Source organism: Nyctereutes procyonoides, unplaced genomic scaffold, assembly GCF_905146905.1.
Source record: "Nyctereutes procyonoides isolate TBG_1078 unplaced genomic scaffold, NYPRO_anot_genome, whole genome shotgun sequence".
NCBI lineage: Eukaryota > Metazoa > Chordata > Mammalia > Carnivora > Canidae > Nyctereutes > Nyctereutes procyonoides.
The window spans coordinates 78406898-78426491 of record NW_026575125.1 but is presented as its reverse complement, the minus strand read 5'-3'; the positions used below and the strand labels follow the sequence as shown (position 1 = coordinate 78426491).

The 19594-nt window shown below is 35.4% G+C and overlaps 1 protein-coding gene across 2 annotated transcripts in view; it reads right to left on the bottom strand.

The window, feature by feature from the left end:
* The window catches only part of RNF128 (ring finger protein 128), a 110332-nt gene that overhangs the window by 10036 nt on the left and 80702 nt on the right, over positions 1-19594 (bottom strand). For both annotated transcript variants that reach the window (XM_055339007.1, XM_055339006.1), the window contains exons 3-6: positions 8223-8294; positions 4954-5036; positions 4023-4119; positions 2794-2962 (exon numbers count right to left, since the gene is read on the bottom strand). In XM_055339007.1, coding sequence (XP_055194982.1) covers positions 2794-2962; positions 4023-4119; positions 4954-5036; positions 8223-8294 — 421 coding nt within the window. The remainder of the gene's footprint in view (positions 1-2793; positions 2963-4022; positions 4120-4953; positions 5037-8222; positions 8295-19594) is intronic.

The window sequence follows — 19594 nt, the reverse complement described above, 5'->3', positions numbered from 1 at the left end:
ATAGAAAGCTGAAACTCTCACAAGTTGTATTTTTAAAAAAAGATTTCATTTATTTAGTTGAGAGAGAACAAGCTGGGTGAGGGGCAAAGGGAGAGGCAGACTCCCTGCTGAGCAGGGGGCCTGACTCCAGGCTCGATCCCAGGACCCAGGACCCCGGGATCATGACCTGAGCTGAAGGCAAATGCCCAACCAAGTGAGCTACCCAGGTGCCCTTCCCACAAGTCATCTTAACATTTAGTTTTCTTCTACTTCTATGCCAGGATTAGGTTATTTCAAAATAAGGATTGAGAGAAAACCACCAAATCAACAAAAACCATGAAAAAGGTCAAAGTCAAAGAGAAAAGGAAACTAAGTTTTGTATGCAGCTTTTCTCTGAGGAAAAAAGGAACTGAACTCCCTGAAATTTATCCACTGGTATGACTTACTAAGTTACAATACTGACTCACATGAAGTTTGAAAATAATATATTCAATTTTGTTTCCATGGCTTGTTCATTTCATGGTAAATAATCAACAGGTGGCAGCACATATTCTTACACAGTTTCCGATCTGTGCAAAAGATGGGTTCCTAAGAAGTTGTGTATAAAATCACTTCGGGACTCCTTTATCTTACTTTTTGATTGCTCTACAATAAACAATGGCTTCTAAAGTTTCTCCTCAGCCTCTATAAGCTAATAACCAATACTTAAATGCATCACAGAGAAGCTATCCCATAAAAAACCTTTTTATTTTGTGAATAACCCCCACTCCTGATGCATTTCATCTGTTTCAGATACACCTGAATATGTGCATATTAAGTTAAGGCAGGGATGCGTCCTGCACCGCATCTTTGTTACTACAAAAAATCTGGAATGTGTTTGTGTGTGTGTGTGTGTGTGTGTGTGTGTGTGAATTCAGGTAACTTTATTATTTTTTTCACATATTTTTTAATAGGAGTTCAATTTGCCAACATATACCATAACACCCAGTGCTCATCCCATCAAGTGCCCCCCTCTCAGTGCCCAACACCCAATCCATTTACAATTGCACCCAAAAGCATAAGATACCTAGGAATAAACCTAACCAAAGAGGTAAAGGATCTATACCCTAAAAACTACAGAACACTTCTGAAAGAAATTGAGGAAGACACAAAGAAATGGAAAAATAGTCCATGCTCATGGATTGGCAGAATTAATATTGTGAAAATGTCAATGCTACCCAGGGCAATTTACACATTTAATGCAATCCCTATCAAAATACCATGGACTTTCTTCAGAGAGTTGGAACAAATTATCTTAAGATTTGTGTGGAATCAGAAAAGACCCCGAATAGCCAGGGGAATATTAAAAAAGAAAACCATATCTGGGGGCATCACAATGCCAGATTTCAGGTTGTACAACAAAGCTGTGGTCATCAAGACAGTGTGGTACTGGCACAAAAACAGACACATAAATCAATGGAACAGAACAGAGAATCCAGAAGTGGACCCTCAACTTCATGGTCAACTAATATTCAACAAAGGAGGAAAGACTATCCACTGGAAAAAGGACAGTCTCTTCAATAAATGGTGCTGGGAAAATTGGACATCCACATGCAGAAGAATGAAACTGGACCATTCTCTTGCATCATACAGAAAGATAAACTCAAAATGGATGAAAGATCTAAATGTGAGACAAGGTTCCATCAAAATCCTAGAGGAGAACACAGGCAACACCCTTTTTGAACTCAGCCACAGTAACTTCTTGCAAGATACATCCACGAAGGCAAAAGAAACAAAAGCAAAAATGAAGTATTGGGACTTCATCAAGATAAGAAGCTTTTGCACAGCAAAGGATACAGTCAACAAAACTAAAAGACAACCTACAGAATGGGAGAAGATATTTGCAAATGACGTATCAGATAAAGGACTAGTATCCCAGATCTATAAAGAACTTATTAAACTCAACAGCAAAGAAACAAACAATCCAATCATGAAATGGGCAAAAGACGTGAACAGAAATCTCACAGAGGAAGACATAGACATGGCCAACAAGCACATGAGAAAATGCTCTGCATCACTTGCCATCAGGGAAATACAAATCAAAACCACAATGAGATACCACCTCACACCAGTGAGAATGGGGAAAATTAACAAGGCAGGAAACCACAAATGTTGGAGAGGATGTGGAAAGGGGAACCCTCTTGCAGTGTTGGTGGGAATGTGAACTGGTGCAGCCACTCTGGAAAACTGTGTGGAGGTTCCTCAAAGAGTTAAAAATAGATCTGCCCTACGACCCAGCAATTGCACTGCTGGGGATTTACCCCAAAGATACAGATGCAATGAAATGCCGGGACACCTGCACCCCAATGTTCATAGCAGCAATGTCCTCAGTAGCCAAACTGTGGAAGGAGCCTTGGTGTCCATCGAAAGATGAATGGATAAAGAAGATGTCGTCTATGTATACAATGGAATATTACTCAGCCATTAGAAACGACAAATACCCACCATTTGCTTCAACGTAGATGGAACTGGAGGGTATTGTGCTGAGTGAAATAAGTCAATTGGAAAAGGACAAACATCATATGGTCTCATTCATTTGGGGAATATAAAAAATAGTGAAAGGAAGTAAAGGGGAAAGGAGAAAAAAATGAGTGGGAAATATCAGAAAGGGAGATAGAACATGAGAGACTCCTAACTCTGGGAAACGAACAAGGGTGATGGAATGTGTTTAATGAATGAAAGGAACAAACAACAAAAAGCAGGAGTACTCTGCGGGGCATATGATCCACAATGGATCATTTGTGGGGACTCACTGCCCCTCATTGTGATGCTTACTTGCTGACTGCACATGTTCTTCCAAAGGTGGTTCATCTGCTCCCTGAACGGAAGCATATCCAGATGATGCGGTCTCACTGCGATTATCCTCTTCATGAGAAGAGGCACTATTTGATGTCTCATTGGAAACAGGGACTTGTAAAGACACTGATCCATCTTCAACATCCACCTTGGGAAAGCATTTGAACAAATTAAAAGATTCTCAGAGTACATGTTTTTCCCTGACATATCATTACAAAGTATCTTCATAGGTAACTTATTAGAGCTATGCTTCTTAATCTTTTAAACCTATCATCTCTTTTGATGATCACAAAAATCTCTTGCTGGTCCCAGCCAGAGCAATTGGGAGTAACTAGTTCCAAGATGGGGTGAAAGATGTTACAGGCAGATTGCCTTCACATCTGATGTTCATCTGGGTGATTCCAGCACTTCATAATACAATGCCTGCTACAGGGTAGGCACTCAAAACAAACAAACAAAAAAACCCCAAAAACATTCACTCTGATTCAAGTTCACCTCCAGCAGTTTTCAAAAGGCAGTTGCTGGCAAAATTCAAATAAAGTCTGAAACTTAGTTAATAGTAACAACCCAATGTCAGTTTCTTTCTTTTGACAAACATACCACAGCAATGCAAAATGTTAACAATAGTAAAAACTGGGTGAGGGGTATGTGGGAACTCTCTATATTGTGTTTGCCACTTTTCTGTAAGTCTAAAATTATTAAGAAACAAAACATTTATCAAGAACAACAACATCTCATGCGGTCTTCTAGGGGATTTGAGAATCAGTATCATCTATGTATCTCCTGAAATCAGGAAGATTTTGTTGAGCTTGACTTTCTGTTGTTGGTGTGATGTAAAATAGGTTAAGTTTTATATCATTTGCCAAATATAATTTAATATTTATTATACTTATTCAAAATACAGATGCTCATCTAACTACAAGTTTGATTGCTGTGCAATAGTAAGAGCAAAAATGCAAGGGGTATCAGAAATCAGCTGGTAATTTATATGGTCGTTACTGACCAAATAATAAAAGGAAAGAAGGAGGAAAATGGAGGTGTGATCCAACATGGCACCTTACTGTCATTATGATATAAATAGGTCCAATTTTTGATATAAGTCACAAGTCTAGCATATTACATAGCTAAAAATTAAGGATGTTATTTTCCTGAAGGCCCAAGTACATAAATAACTTGTTCCTTCATATAAATGGTTTAGCAATGTTTACCTCAATTCCCAAAGCTTTGAGTATGTCACATTTGCACATGGGGCAAGTCCTGTGTTCTAACAGCCATGGGTCAACACATGTCTTATGGAAAATATGGCTAATGAAAAAAAAAGCACATAACTTGGTTATCAGTTGTGAAATAGCAACAACACTTGACCTAATATACTAACAGGTTATTCTATATTTTTATTTAGTTTTTTAACAGATGTCTTTTTTCTTTTAAACACACTATTACAGCATAAACACTATGAAGGAGCCACAGAAACAAGATTTGGAAATTTCATAATATAGCATTTTTAAATATAAAAACCTCATTACCTTAGCTTCAAAAAAAAACTATTTTCAACACTTATTACTTCAAAAATGGCTAAGATGTTACCTAAGACTTTGTTCGGTATTTCAGATCTTTATTATCTTGTCATTCCCTAACTATAAAAATAGCACAGTTAGTCATTCTCAATAATATAGTACACCAAAGTACAAAGTACAAGATAATACTGATAATTTAGGCCACGTGGTAAGTTCTAAGAACATCACTATTTAATAGTTAAAGAGCATTAAGAACTTCCAGGAGAAGGATAATATAAAACTAAAGAATGAAGACTTCCAAATAGGTGCCCATTGAGTTAATTTTTTTTTCACTCAATAGGACTGTTAAAATTATTTTAAATTAATTAATCCAGTAAAAAATATATATTTAAACTATGGTGCTGACTAGGTTCTCAGTTTTATATGGAACTAGTTTCCAAATTGTACCAGATTCTAGAAACTTTATATAATTAGCCTTATGCCAAAGTATTCAACTGTATTTAAATGAAAATAAACCCTTTCTTTACATCAATTTGGAAACATTCAATATAGTTTCCCTCAATACAATCATTGCAATAAGCCAGATATTCTTATTAATGGTATAAAATAAAATCAAACTTACTTGCAGGTTAAGATGCGCACCAAATCATTTGGTTTATATAGTTCAATACACACAGCACAACTATCTCCATCAGGGCCAATCTCCTATGAACAAATAGTTATTATTACTCTGATGGATAAGAAAAGATACATTAAACCACAGAGCAAGATCAGAATATGTATGTACTTAAATTGCATAGATTCTTTCAATAAGCGACGTAAAATTATTTAGACTTAACTGAAGTCTTTAAAAAAAAGAAAAGGTCAAACTTATAGAAACAGAGAGCAGAAAAGTGGTTGCCAGAGGCTGGAGGATGGGAGAAATAGGGAGTAGGTGGTAAAAGTGTATAGACTTTTGGCTATACTATGAATAAGGTCTGAGGATCTAATGTAAAACATTGTGACTGTAGTTGATAATGCTCTTATACAGCTGAAATTCTAATATAATTTACACTTAAAAAAGGTAAAAGAATAAAGTCAACCAAAAGAGGAACAGTACAAAGAGGAGCAGGTAGCATTTCTTTAAAATGAGGTTTGTATAAGTTCTATAGCTATGTTTTCTCATTTAAGAAAAATTAAGGTATAATTCACAAGCAGTGAAATTCACTGTTTTTAGTATACAGTTTCACAAGTGTGAACAAATATGCACTCAGTCCTCACCACAGTCAAGATATAGGATAGTTCTATTACCCCAACAAATTCCTCTATACCCCTTTGTAGTTAATCCCTACTCTCACCCCCACCCTCTGGCAACCACTGATCTGTTTTCAGTTCCTATACTTTTTGTTTCTCCCCAGTGTCATATAAATGGAGTTATGTATTATATTGCCTTTGAATTTGGCTTCTTTCACTTAACATAATACATTTAACACTCATCTATGTTACGTGTATCAATAGGGACTCTCTGCCCAAAGCACATCCTTTTTTTGCTAAATACTATTCCATGATGTGGATTTGCCATAGTTTGTGCATCCATCCACCATTTGAAGGACATTTGGGTTCTTTACAATTTTTGCTGATTATGAGTAAAGCTGCAATGAAAAATTATGTACACGTTTTTCTGTGAACATAGTTGTTCCTGTAGGTTAACTATCTAGTTGAGATTGCTGGGTTCTTTAAAAAGTGTTATTTTTGACTTCATAAGAACTGCCAAATTGCTTTCAAAACTGGCTATACATTACATTCTCACCAGCCAAATGCATAACAATTCCAGTTGTTCCACATGTGGCCAACTCTTGGGTACTGTCAGTTGTATTAGTTTTAGCAATTTTAGAATGTGCTGTGGTATCTCATTGTGGTTTTAATTTGCATTTCCCTAATGACTAATGACGTTGAGCATCTTTTTATCTGTTTTTTGCCATCCATATATTTTCTTTGGTAAATGCCTGTTTGGCCCTCTTTTCACTATGCTGTTTGTTTACTTACTACTGAGCTTTGAGAGTTCTTTATATATTCTAGATATCATCCCTTATCAGATATGTGATTTGCAAATATTTTTTCCCAGTCTGTGGGTTGTCTTTTCATTCTCTTAACCATGTTAAAGAACAAAAATTCTTTTTTTTATTTTTTTTATTTCATTAGTCTTTTATTTTTTTTTATTTTTTTTATAAATTAATTTTTATTGGTGTTCAATTTACCAACATACAGAATAACACCCAGTGCTCATCCCGTCAAGTGTACCCCTCAGTGCCCGTCACCCATTCACCCCCACCCCCCGCCCTCCTCCCCCTCCACCACCCCTAGTTCATTTCCCAGAGTTAGAAGTCTTTATGAAGAACAAAAATTCTTAATTTTGACAAAGTCAAATTTCTATTGTTTTCTTTAGTGGGCTTGTTTCTGTTGTCACATCTAAGTAATCTTTGCCTAACCCAAGTTGTGATGCTATTTTTTCTCCAAAGTTTTCTTCTAAGGATTTCATAGCTCTAGGTTTTATATTTAGGTCTGTGATATATTTTAACTTAAATTTTACAGACAGTATGAAGTGCTGTTTGAGGTTCATGTTTTTTGCATAAGGATACCCAAACATTGTATATGGAGAGTCAATAATTGACTACCCCTTTTTCATTTAATTGCCTGTGTGCCTTTGTCAAAAATCAATTGATCATATATATGTGGGTCTATTTCTGGACTCTTTTCTGTCCCATTGATCTAAAGTTCTAGCCTTTCTCCAATACCACACTATACTGGCTACTATATTTTTAAAATAATTCTGCAGATTAGGCAAGTTGATTCATCCAAATTCGTTCTTCACTATAAAAATTGTTTTGGTTATTCTAGTTCTTTTGATTTTCCATATAAACTTAGCATCAACCTGTCAATAAATACAAAAGATCTCACTAGGATTTTGATTGGAACTGCACTGAATCTATGGATTAGTTGGGGAGGATTTGGCATCTTGATAACAGTGACTCTTCTGACCCATGAACATGGCATATCCCTCCACTTATCTAGGTTTTCGTTGATTTCTTTCATTAGTGTTTTGCAGTTTTCAGGAAACAGATCATGTACATATTTTGCAAGATTTATGCCTAAGTATTTCGTGGTTCTAGTGCTATTATAAATGGGAGTTTTTATTTCAATATGTCCTGTAGCTCTTTTTTGATACATGCTTTACACACCAAAGGTAGTTTTTAACTTTCCTAAATCTACAAACGGATGTTTAAGTAAAGTTACAATAAGGCATTATATTAGTTTCCTGTTTTTGCGTAAAAAATGACCATAACTTAGTGGCTTAAAATAACACAAATTCATTCTTTTGTTGTTCTAGAAATCAGAAGTCTAAAAGTCAATGTGTTGGCAGTTCCTTCTGTAAGCTTCAGGGAAGAATCCCTTTCCTTGCCTTTTCTAGCTTCTGGAGGCTGTCTGTATTCCTTGGCTCATGGCTCCTTTCTTGCATCACTATAATCTCTTACTTCCATTGCCACATATTCTACTGCACTGCAGTCAAATCTCCCTTTTTCTTCTTCTAACAACACTCACATGTGATTATATTTAGGACCCACCTGGATAATCCAGGATAATCTCCACACCTCAAAATCCTTAACTTAATTTCATCTGCAAGGTCCTTTCTGCCATATAAGGTAATATATACAGGTTCCAGAGATTAAAACCTAGATATCTATGGGGGCCAATGGTCATTTTTTAGTCTACCTCCAGCATCAAATAGATAAAAAAAAAGTCGTAAGAATTATAAATTCTAATGAAAAGCATACTTTGGAAGAAAATTCAGTTTCAATGATAATTTAGTAGCATTGCTTTAAAACAAACAGCATTTAAAAGTCATAAATGCACCTTGTCTCCTTGTTTCAGTGTACGTAGTTGAAGCCTTCCAATAGCTTTTTTAGCATCTGCCTTTAATTGTCTCTGTAATATAAATAGCAGGTATTAGAAAAAACTATTTTTAAAAGGAATAGGATGAAAAAGAGAGGATTAATAAATATTTATTAGGTACAAGTCAATGTATATATGAATTTTTAAAGATATAATTTAACCATAATAAATGTCCCATTTATCTGCTATAAGGCAGAATTTTTAAATTAAAAATTTTCACTTATGTTTCCCTACAATCTTAAATATTAAATAGTACCTTTGGGCTACAATAACAAAGCTACTATCCCAAATAGATTCAGATGCTATGAATTTTCCACGGAATTTTCCTATTTTCAACCTTTGAGAATCTTAAAATGCATCTTTCCTCATTTCTTTTTTGAATTGTATCTTGTTTGGTAGAAAATCCACAGGATTTGGATTCAAATGGACCTAGTTTTGAAATCTGTGTTTGCCACTTACTAAATAAATAATCCTGGACAGGTAATTAAATTCTTGAACTTATTTACTTACCTATAAATTGGGGATAATACCAATCCATACAGTGTTATTTTGCATTAGTGCAGAAAAACTGCTGTTTATAACTACTACTGCCTTTTAAGGAGGGTAGATTCTGAAAGTAGTAAGCCTTTCTTATTTCACTGAACATATATTTTCATCAGTCTGGATATGAAAATGCAAGCCTAAGGCTCATTTTGTAAATAAGGACTAAAATATGCATAATTGGATCAGAAGTTTAGCTGGGGGATTCAAGATGGTGGCGTAGGAAGATTCTGAACTCACCTCCTACCACAGACACAACAAATTAGTTGTACAACATATGGAATAATTTCCGCTGAAAAAGAGCTGAAAACTGGATAAACAGAGCCTCCACAACAAAGGATAAAAAAAAACCCACCATCAAAATGGGTGACAGAGGCAGAGACATAGTCTTACCAAAAATAAATAAATAAATAAAACAAAACCCACCCCAGATACAGCAATCCACAATGGAGAGGGATCTCAAAAATATGGAACTTTTCCCTAAGAAACAAGGGTTTTGTGCTTCACATCAGGCACCCCTTCCCCTATATCTTGCATAGGCAAGATAAGCCCCAAAAATGTTTGGCTTTGAAAACCAACTAGGATTAGTTCCAGAATTTTAAGAAGAGAATCTCCTCTCAAAAGGCTCATGTATTGATTCAATCACCACCAGGCCCGGTGTAAAAGATACCAGTTTGAAGTGTCTGCCAGAGGGCCAGAAACTTGTTGGGACTCTATCAAGGGACAGAAACATAGACAAGTGCCATTTTTGATAATTCATTATAAGTTGTTGATGCTGGTACTGGCAGTGACAATTTTGAACTCTTTCTCTAGCCTGTTGGTGCTAGAAGGTACACCTCACTGGGGGCTCACCCACCCCCAGAGCTATTTCCCCACCAAAGCAGGCAGTAATGCACAGTTCACAGAGGGGTCATCCTTTGAGGGGCTGGTGCAGGTGTGGCCCAAGGTCATAGCACTTCTGAGCTCTATGGGAGCTCTCAGCTCTTACACAAGGCTGTTCCTTCGAGGTTTGCAGAGGGAGCTGATTTACCTAATACATAGAAATAAATGCAGAGCTTCAGGCAAAATGAGAGGACTATGTTCCAAATGAAAGAACAAGGTCCAGAAACCCCAAGGAATTGCAAATAAGAGAAACCCAAAGAGATCCACGCCAAGAAACACTATAATTCAAATGGTAAAAGTTAAACAGACAACCTTAAGAGCACCAAGAGAAAAACAGTTTGCTACTTACAGGGGAAATCCTATAAGTCTACCAGGAAATTTTTTACCAGAAACTTTCAAGCCAGACAGGAGTGGTATGACATATTTAAGCGCTGGAAGTAAAAAAAATTTCCAAACAAGAATTCTCTATCCAGCAATGTCATCATTCAGAATTGAAGGGGAGATTAAAGAGTTTTCCAGATAAGTAAAAGACTGAACACATTCATGACCATTAATTCAGCCTTCTAAGAAATGGAAAATTTGCAAAAATAAAAACTGCACTGGAAAAGGTAAATATATAGTAAAGATACTGGATTAATCACTTATAAAGAAAGTGCAAGATTAATTAATAGCCATTAGTAGTAAATTTAACTAAAACTACATAGTACTATAATAATTACTACAATTATTAATAAGTAGTAAGTAAATAATTATTATAGTCAATTATTTAAGGGCTGCATAAAACAGAATGATATAAAATGTGATATTAAAGATAAAATGTGGGTGGGACAAAAATGTTTTGGAATGTGTTCAAATTTAAGTTCTTATCAATTTGAAATCAATCATTACATACATATTATATGTAAGCATCATGGTAACCACAAGGCAAAAACTTCAGTAAATACACAAAATAAAAAAGAAATCTAAATGTAACACTAAAGAAATCCATTGAACCACAAAGGAAGGGATGCCTGGGTGGTTCAGGCAGTTGAGCATCTGCCTTTCAGCTCACGATGTGATCCCTGGTCCAGGGATTGAGTCCTGCATTGGGCTCCCTGGAGGGAGCCTGCTTCTCCCTCTGCCTATGTCTTTTCCTCTGTGTGTCTCTCATGAATGAATAAATAAAATCTTAAAAAAAACACAAAGGAAGAGAAAGAGAAGAAAGGAAGAGAAGAAACTACCAAAAACTCCAGAAAACAAGTAACAAAATGGCAGTAAGTACACACCTATCAATAATTACTTTAAATGAGAAGATGTGGTATATATATATACAACGGAATATTATTCAGCCATTAGGAATGACAAATAAAAAAAAAGGAATGACAAATACCCACCATTTGCTTCAACGTAGATAGAACTGGAGGGTATTATGCTGAGTGAAGTAAGTCAATCAGAGAAGGACAAACATTATATGGTTTCATTCATTCGGGGAATATAAAAAATAGTGAAAGGGATTAAAGGGGAAAGGAGAGAAAATGAGTGGGAAATATCAGAGAGGGTGACAGAAAATGAGAGACACCTAACTCTGGGAAACGAACAAGGGTTAGTGGAAGGGAATGTGGGTGGGGAGATGGGGTGACTGGGTGATGGGCACTGAGGGGGGCACTTGATGGGATGAGCACTGGGTGTTATACTATATGTTGGTAAATCGAACTCCTATAAAAAAATACAAAGAAACAAACACATAAATAAATAAATAAATAAATAAATAAATAAATAAATAAATAAATAAATAAAATAAAAATTACTTTATCTGTAAATGGACTAGATTCTCCAAATCAAAAGGCACAGAGTGAGTGAATGGATAAAAAAAGACCCAACGTTATGCTGCCTACAAGAGACTTTGAAAGTAAAGACACAGAGGCTGAAAGTGAAGGGATAAACATATTCTATGTAAATGGAAACAAAAATAAAGATGGTATAGCTATACTCATATCAGATGAAAACAAAGATTGTAAATAAAGGACAAAGAAAGGCATTACATAATGATAAAGGAGTCAATCCAGCTAGAAGATAAAACATTTACAAATATATATGTACCCATATACATATATGGGTGAGGAGCACCAGCACATATAAAGCAAATATTAACAGACCTGAAAGGAGAAATTGACAGCAATAAAATAATAGTAGGGGACTTTAACATTCCATTTACATCAAGATAAATCATCCAGACAGAAAATCAGTAAGGAAACATCAGCCTTAAACAACACATTAGATCATATGGGGTTGATAGATATATATAGAACATCCCATCCAAATGCAGAATACACATTCTTCTCAAGTGCATATAAAATAGTCTCCAGGATAGATTACATGTTACAGCACAAAACAAGTCTTAAATTCAAGAAGACTGAAATCACATCAAGCATCTTTTCCAACCATGAGGGTATAAAAACTAGAAATCAAAGAAAAGTATAAAAAGGCACAAAAAATGTAGAAATGTAACATGCTACTGAACAACCAATGAGTCACTGACAAAAGAAATAAAAAAAATACCTAGAGACAAATGAAAATAGAAATACAACATACAAAAACCTGTGTGATGCAACAAAAGCTGTTCTAAGGAAATTCATAGTAATATAGGCCTGCCTCAAAAAAACAAGAAAAACCTCAAATAAACAATATGACTTTACATCTTAAAGAAATAATAAAGATACAGTGGAAATAAATGAAACAGACTAAAAAGATAGAAAAGATCAATAAAACGGAGAGCTAGTTCTCTGAAAAGATACACAAATTTGATAAACCTTTAGCTATACTAACCAAGAAAAAAGAGGGCTCAAGTAAACAAAATCAGAAATGAAAGAGAATTTACAACTGATACCACACAAATACAAATATCATAAGAAAATACTACAATTATATGCTAACAAGTTGGACAACCTAGAAGAAATGAATAAATTCCAAGTAACACACCACCTTCCAAGTATGATTATTAAGAAATAGAATATCTGAATAGACCAATTTCTACTAAGGAGATTAAATCAGTAATGAAAAACCTCCCAACAAACCAAAGCCCAGGACCAGATGGTTTCACTGGTGAATTCAATCAAACATCCAAAGGATATTTAACACCTGTGCTTCTCAAACTCTTCCAATAATTGAAGAGGAAGGAACATTTCCAAACTCATTTGATAAGGCCAGCATTACCCTGATACCAAAGCCAGGCAAGGACACCACAGAGAAAATTATAGGCCAATATCTCTGATAAACACAGATGCAAAACTCCTCAACAAAATATTAGCAAACTGAATTCAATAATACATTAAAAGGATCATGAAGCACAATCAAGTAGGACTTATTTCAGGGATACAAGGATGGCTCAATATCTGCAAATCAATCAACCCAATATACCACACTAATAAAATGAAGGATAGGGGCACCTGGGTGGCTCAGTCAGTTAAGATCTGCCTTTGGCCCAGGTCATGATTTTGGGGTACTAGGATCAAGCTCCGTATTGGGCTCCCTGCTCAGTGGGGAGTCTGTTTCTCCCTTTCCCTCTGTCTGCCCCTCCCCTCCACCTGTGCTCTCTCAACAAAATAAATAAAATCTTTAAAAAATTAAATAAAGGATAAAAATCCTATTATTATCTCAGTGGATGCAGAAAAAGTTCTGACAAAATTCACCTTCTATTTATGATAAAAACTCTCCACAAAGTGGGTATAGAAGGAATGTACCTCAATATAATAAAGGTCATTTATGACAAACACAGAGCTAACATCATATTTAATGGTGAAAAAAACAAAAACTTTCCTTCTAAAATCAGGAACAAGGCAAGGATGCCCACTCCTGTCACTTTTATTCAACATAGTATTGGATGTCCTAGCCACAGCAATAAGGTTAGAAAATGGAATAAGATGCATCCAAATAGGAATGGAAGAAGTAAAAACCATAGATGACATGATTCTGTCTATATAAAACTCTGAAGTTTCCATCAAAAACTGTTATAATAAATGAATTCAATAAAGTTGTAAAATGCAAAATCAATATACAGAGATCTGTTATATTAATAATGAACTATCATAAAGAGAAATTAAGAAAGCAATCCCATTTACAATTACATCAATAATAATAAAATAGCTATGAATAAACTTAACCAAGCAGGTGAAAAACTTGTACACTGAAAACTGTAAGATGAAAGAAGTTGAATAAGACACAAATAAAAGGAAAGATATCTCATGCTCATGGATTGGAAGAATTAATATTGCTAAAATGATCATACTATCCAAAGCAATCTACAGATTCCATGCAATCCCTACCAAAATTCCAATGGCATTTTTCACAGAACTAGAATAATTCTAAAGTTTGTATGGAACCACAAAAGGTCCCAAACAGCCAGGGCAATCCCGAGACAGAACAACAAACCTGGAGGTATCATGCTCCAAGATTTAAAACTATATTACAAAGCTGTATAGTAATCAAAACAGTATGGTATTGGCATAATGACAGACACAGATCAATAGAACAGAATTTAGAGCTTAGAAACAAATCCATACATATACAGACAAATTATGACAAAGGAGCCAAGAATATACAATGGAGAAAGGACGGTCTCTTCAATAAATGGTGCTAGGAAAATTCGACAACCATATGCAAAAGAATAAAAACTAGACCATTATCTTACACCATACACAGAAATTAAAATAGATTAAACATTTGAATGTAAGACCTGAAACTGTAAAATTCCTAGAAGAAAACATAGGCAGTAAACTCCTTGACATGGGTCTTAGTGACATTTTTGTGGATCTGATTCCAAAGGCAAGGAAAACAAAAGCAAAGATAAACCAATGGGACTACATCAAACTACAAAGATTCTGCACAGCAAAGGAAACTACCATGAAAATTAAAAGGCAACCTACTCAATGGGAGAAGATATTTGCAAATCACATATCCAATAAGGAGTTAATAGCCAAAATAAAGAAAAAAAAAGCTCTTACAATTCAACAATAAAAAACCCAAACAATCCAATTTAATAAGGGGCCAGAGGGTCTAAATAGACATTTTTCCAAAGAAGACATAAAGATGGCCAATAGGCACATGAAAAGACATTCAACATCACTAATTATTAGGAAAATGCAAATCAAAGCCACAATGAAATACCACCTCACACCTCTTAGAATAGCTATTACCAAAAAGATAATAACAAATGTTGGATAGGACGCGGGAATGTAAGTTTGTACAGCCACTAGAAAAACAGTATGGAGGTTTCTCAAAAAATTAAGAATAGGGGCACGTGGATGGCTCAGTCAGTTGAGCACCTAACTCTTGGTTTTGGCTCAGGTCAGGATCTCAGGACTGTGAGATTGAGCCCTGTGTCAGACTCCACTTAGCTCATGGTCTGCTTGAGATTTTCTCTTTACCTCTCATTCTGCCCTCCCCTCTCTAAAATAAAATAAAATCTTTAAAAAAAATAAGAATAAAAAAATTAAGAATAGATCTATCATATGATCTAGCTGTTCCATTTCTGGGTCTTTCTGAAAAGAATACAAAATCATTAATTCAAAAAGATACATGCATCCCTATCTTCATTGTCACCTTATTTACGATAGCCAAGATATGGAAACAATCTAAATGTCTATCAGTAGATGAATGGATGATGAGTAAGTGGTACACACAGACACATACAGACATAGAGGAATACTATTCATCCATAAAGAATGAAATCTTGCCACTTGTGATAACATGGATGGACCTTGAGAACATTATGCTAAGTGAAATAAGTTAGGCAGAGAAAGACAAATACCCTAAGAGCTCACTCAGATATGGAATCTAAAAAAAAGCAAACGAAATAATATAAAAACAAACTAATCGATACAAAGAACACACTTATGGTCATCAGAGTGGAAGGGGTTAGGCAAGATGGGTAAAGGGGATCAAGTGAATGGTGATGGACGGTAACTAGACTTTCATTAGTGATCATTTTGCAGTGCATACAGATGTCAAATTGTGTTATGCACCTAAAAGTCAATGTTATATACCAATTTTGCCTCAATAATTATACAAGAAGTGACTTTGGGGTTTAGGAGGAAATCTAAGAGGTTAGAGAAAGGTGAGAAAGAATCAATAAAGGACGGTCTCTCTTTGTGGGGGAACTGGCCAAATGGAAAAAAATCCCAGGTGGTATGAGATATCGTTAATTTAAAATTATCTGTAATGCTGCAAATAAATCCTTCCTTCCCTTTCAGTAAAATCTATCACACACACACACAAATGCCACAAGTGAATATAATATATGTGTAAATTGAAGAAAAGGCTAGCTTTCACACGTGGACATGGGTGCTATTTGGCATAGAGACACAGGATGTGCAGCATGGCAAAATGATAAGCCAACCTCCTATTTGGTACTGTAATATGAACTTAGAGAAAATTCAGCAAACTCTAGGCACTCAGAACCAGAGGTTATTGTGAATATGTACCTCCATCCCCAGCAGGGAAACCTCCAGCTGATGTGAAGAACATGTGAAAATTAGAGATAATGTAAGTAAAGTATCCAGCATAATATCTGTCATATAGCAGATATTCAATAAAATGTTTATTAAATCAAAATATAAACTACTATTCATCAATAAGCATAACAAGTTCTTGTAACATGTTTATACACATCTGTAACAAATATATTTTGGAAGGGGATAATCAATGAGTATAGGTATATGAGAAAATTCCTTAATGTCCAAACCTGCCTCCTACCTAAGATACCATTTTGTGAAAAGTACTTGGCTTAATGCCATGGAGATTACTAATCAAACCATTTCTTTGCTGTCCCAGGAGCAGCAGAAACTTTTTAGATTGTTACCTGACTAGCAGATATAGATTAATAGAAACAGTTTTAATAGGAAGGCCTAGCTAGTCCTTTGAAGAAGAGATGCTAATTGAGACCCTTCCACTCCCACTTTGGGACTTAATTGTGAGTTAACTCAAAAGGGCAATTCGATGGTACTTTATTTTATGCACACATATTTTCTGTTACTTACATCATAAGTAAATAACAGAGGAACAGTGAAAGGAAGTACATTTAGGACTTAAGAGTTGGAAGAACTCTTAGAAATCACCTAGCCTAAAAAAAAAGAAAGAAAGAAAGAAAGAAAGAAAGAAAGAAAGAAAGAAAGAAAGAAAGAAAAAAGAAAAAAAAAGAAAAAAAGAAAAAAAAAAGAAACCACCTAGCCAGATATCTAAACTGACGATAAGAAAACTGATGCCTACGGTAGAAGAGGGCCTTGCTCAAAATCTAGGAGTTGGCTAGCTCTAAATATAATTTCCAAGTCTATGCTTATGAGAATAGTACTCACATTAAGATCAATGCAAAAAAAAAAAAAAGCCGGAAGGATATAAAACTACAGGGCAAAATCCAAGATGCCAGAAGATCCCAGCAAGGGACTTGAATTAGAAGGATCTCTAAAAGACTTGCATCATAGTATAAAGCAATGTTTAACAAAGCAGCTTTGGAATTAAAAAAAAAAGCCCTTTAATAGGAAATTCAGGTATTTCCAATAACTCCTACTGAGCTTTTATAAAGGAAAGCATATTCTTTTTTAAAAAATATTTTATTTATTTATTCATGAGAGACACAGAGAGAGAGAAAGGCAGAGGGAGAAGCAGGCTCCATGCAGGAAGCCCCATGTGGGAGTCAATCCTGGAACTCTGGGATCATACCCTGAGCCAAAGGCAGGCACTCAACCCCTGAGCCACCTAAGTGTCCCAAAGCCATATTCTTTAAACATGGATGAAAGACCCATGATTTTGGTAAGAAGTACAAACTGTGTTGTTAGAGCTTGAATGAAGGTCTCTCACAATACTGCCATTAGTACTCAAAATCACATTGACAGCAGAGTTTCCAAGGTGCATTCATTCCTCTAAAAACTGAAATATGAGAACAACATGAAGATTAAGCAGTTTATATTAAATACATATGTTTGGATATGTTACTTAAATCAAACTTATGGATGCCCAAATATGCCTCCACATTTAAAGATAATGTGTCCCAAAGCAAAGTGTAATTGGTGTTTAACTCCTTAAAAACAACTTCAAGCATTTATCTACTTTGTTACACAAATTACACACTGGACACTTCTTCGATGCCTTTCCACCATTTCAGAATTCCCTCCTACCTTATAAATTCCAATAGCACATGGTTTCTACCTCTTTTATAAAGATTTTACTTGAGAAGGAGAGAGACCACAAGTGGGGGGAGGGGCAGAGGGAGAGGAATAAGCAGATGACCCACTGAGCAGGGAGCCTGATGCAGGGTCCTGGGATCATGACCTGAGCTGAAGGCAGACACTTAACCCACTGAGCCATCCAGGTGCCACTGTACTTCTTATCATATTCTGTTACTGTACTATTCATGTGTCTTTCTCTCCTACTGCAAGTAACTGGAGGACTGGGCCTTAACCATTTTTAAAAATTTTCCATAGAGCCTAGTAGTTCCTCAAAAAATAGCTTCTGAATTTAGAAATTAAAACAATTTCATGATTTTCTCATCAAAGTCACAGTTGTACTCATTAAAAGCCTCTACTCCACTAAATTTGGGGAAAGAAAGGTTTAGGGAACAGGTATTGGCCCCCCACTGTGGTCAGGTTCAACCCTAAGCTTTTTTACACATGTGTCATCTTGTTTAATCATTAACAACCTTATGGAATAGGTATTTTAATATCCAAGTTTTGTAGACAAGAAAAGGTTCAGAAGCTTGACTAAAGTCCAGGCAGCTGGTTAGTTGCAGAGCTGTGATTCAATTCAAGCTCAGGTTCTATCTGGCTTTAAAAGCCCAGGATCTCTCCACTATAGTACACTGCCTCCATTGTGTAATAGCAGAGAAGCATTTAAAAGGCTTCACATTCTTTGTGAAGAAGATAAATGAAAGAAATTAAGAAAAAAACCAAAAACCTCAAAATCAGCTATTATCCAATCTTCAAATACTTCCTAAATTCGCTACTTACTGTGATTTGGGGAACTCTTTTAAGCAACTCTTCATACCAACAGACTCTCCCTGCCTCCTCTCCAATCCAAAAAGATACCTGGTATAAGAATATTTGGCAACAGAATTGAAGACTAATTCAAAAAAGCTTGGTTGTCAGCCAGCTTTTTTAACAGAAGCTTAATGTCATTAATCTATTCAAAAGCTGTGATCATTCTAGTCACTGAAAAATCTCGGCTATATAGTTTTCTTAGTTCTGAGCAAGACTTTATTTGGGTTGAAAATGAAAAGTCAAGCCAATTCTTAATACTATATGACAATGTTCAATTTGTAAATTATAAATTCAAAGAAAGGTATTCTACCTAGTTTATTGGTGTATTTACATCTAAGTATGCAAAATAAATGTTCCAGGCTGGTGATTTGTCAGCCTAGTTTTTGGTCCCAAGGCATTCATTCAGCTTTGAAACCCACATGAATAACACTAGGCAGGGAGTCAAACCTAATTACTTGATTGGGGGGGCAGGGTGTGCAAAAGAAAGAAAGGAGCGTGGATATAAGCAAACCCAGATTTTCTGGCTTTAACACATCTCTTAAAATTTTTTCTTCTTTTTCAATTTTTTAAAAAATTTGACTCAATTTATAGAACAGAATCAAGAATTATGGTAACAAGATTCTTTTCCTCGGATCTATTCCTGTTGTGAACAAAATCAATGTCTAAGTCATGTGGCTGTTCAGATATATGAAAACTGAAAGAAATCTTTTTTTCTATAAAAACCTATGCATAATATTTTAATGAAGCATTCCTAAAGGAAAGAGGAGGTACAGGCTATAAAAAATGTTCCCCCTAAGTCTAAGGACCTATAGAGAGGGGGATAAATAGGAGTACAGACTTCCTGCCTGAAGGTGATCACTGTGAATGGTGTGAGGAAATGCACACTAGAAGGAAGAGCTTGAGGGA